The sequence below is a fragment of the Dendroctonus ponderosae genome, unplaced genomic scaffold (assembly GCF_020466585.1).
Source record: "Dendroctonus ponderosae isolate FM_Combo_2020 unplaced genomic scaffold, Dpon_F_20191213v2 Dpon_F_20191213_1, whole genome shotgun sequence".
In the NCBI taxonomy this organism is placed as follows: domain Eukaryota; kingdom Metazoa; phylum Arthropoda; class Insecta; order Coleoptera; family Curculionidae; genus Dendroctonus; species Dendroctonus ponderosae.
The window spans coordinates 7,950,834-7,951,366 of record NW_026017110.1 but is presented as its reverse complement, the minus strand read 5'-3'; the positions used below and the strand labels follow the sequence as shown (position 1 = coordinate 7,951,366).

General features: G+C 46.3%; 1 protein-coding gene across 2 annotated transcripts in view; it reads left to right on the top strand.

Annotated features, from left to right (window-relative positions):
- The window catches only part of LOC109536216 (transient receptor potential cation channel protein painless), a gene marked incomplete at its 3' end in the record, with an annotated part of 12,503 nt that overhangs the window by 11,160 nt on the left and 810 nt on the right, over nucleotides 1-533 (top strand). For both annotated transcript variants that reach the window (XM_048668317.1, XM_048668314.1), the window contains 1 exon segment: nucleotides 102-533. In XM_048668317.1, the coding sequence (XP_048524274.1) occupies nucleotides 102-533 (432 nt within the window).

Sequence of the window (533 nt, the reverse complement as noted above, 5' to 3'; positions counted from 1 at the left end):
AAAACAAGCGCTTCTGTTTGATAAACACACATATTTGGCCCTCTCAGAAATCTTTCGATTTCCCTTTAACTCCTTCGCTCTAACCTTCTACGGATTTTCAGGTGATTTGCTACATGAGCAACACAGTCGAGTTCCAGCATCTACTCAAGCACCCGGTCATCGTTAGTTTCCTCTTCATGAAGTGGCTACAGATTCAATGGCTATTCTGGACCAACCTGGCGTTCTACATAACATTCGCTGTGTCTCTTGTGGTGTACATTTTCAGCAGCTACGCCTATTTCCCGATCGAGGAGCAGAAATCAGTGATTCTGGTTCTGTTGCAGCATGTTTCGTACATCTGCCTGGTGCTCACTTTGTTCGTGTTGCTGTTCAGGGAACTGTTCCAAATGCGCGCCGCCCCAACCAAGTACTTCAACGCCTTTGAGAACTACATCGAAATTATCCTGGTTGCAGTGACTGCGATGATCGTGTTCATTCGCTCGCCTTCACATGATACCAGAAAGCAGCTCTCCTCAATTGCAATTCTGCTGGCA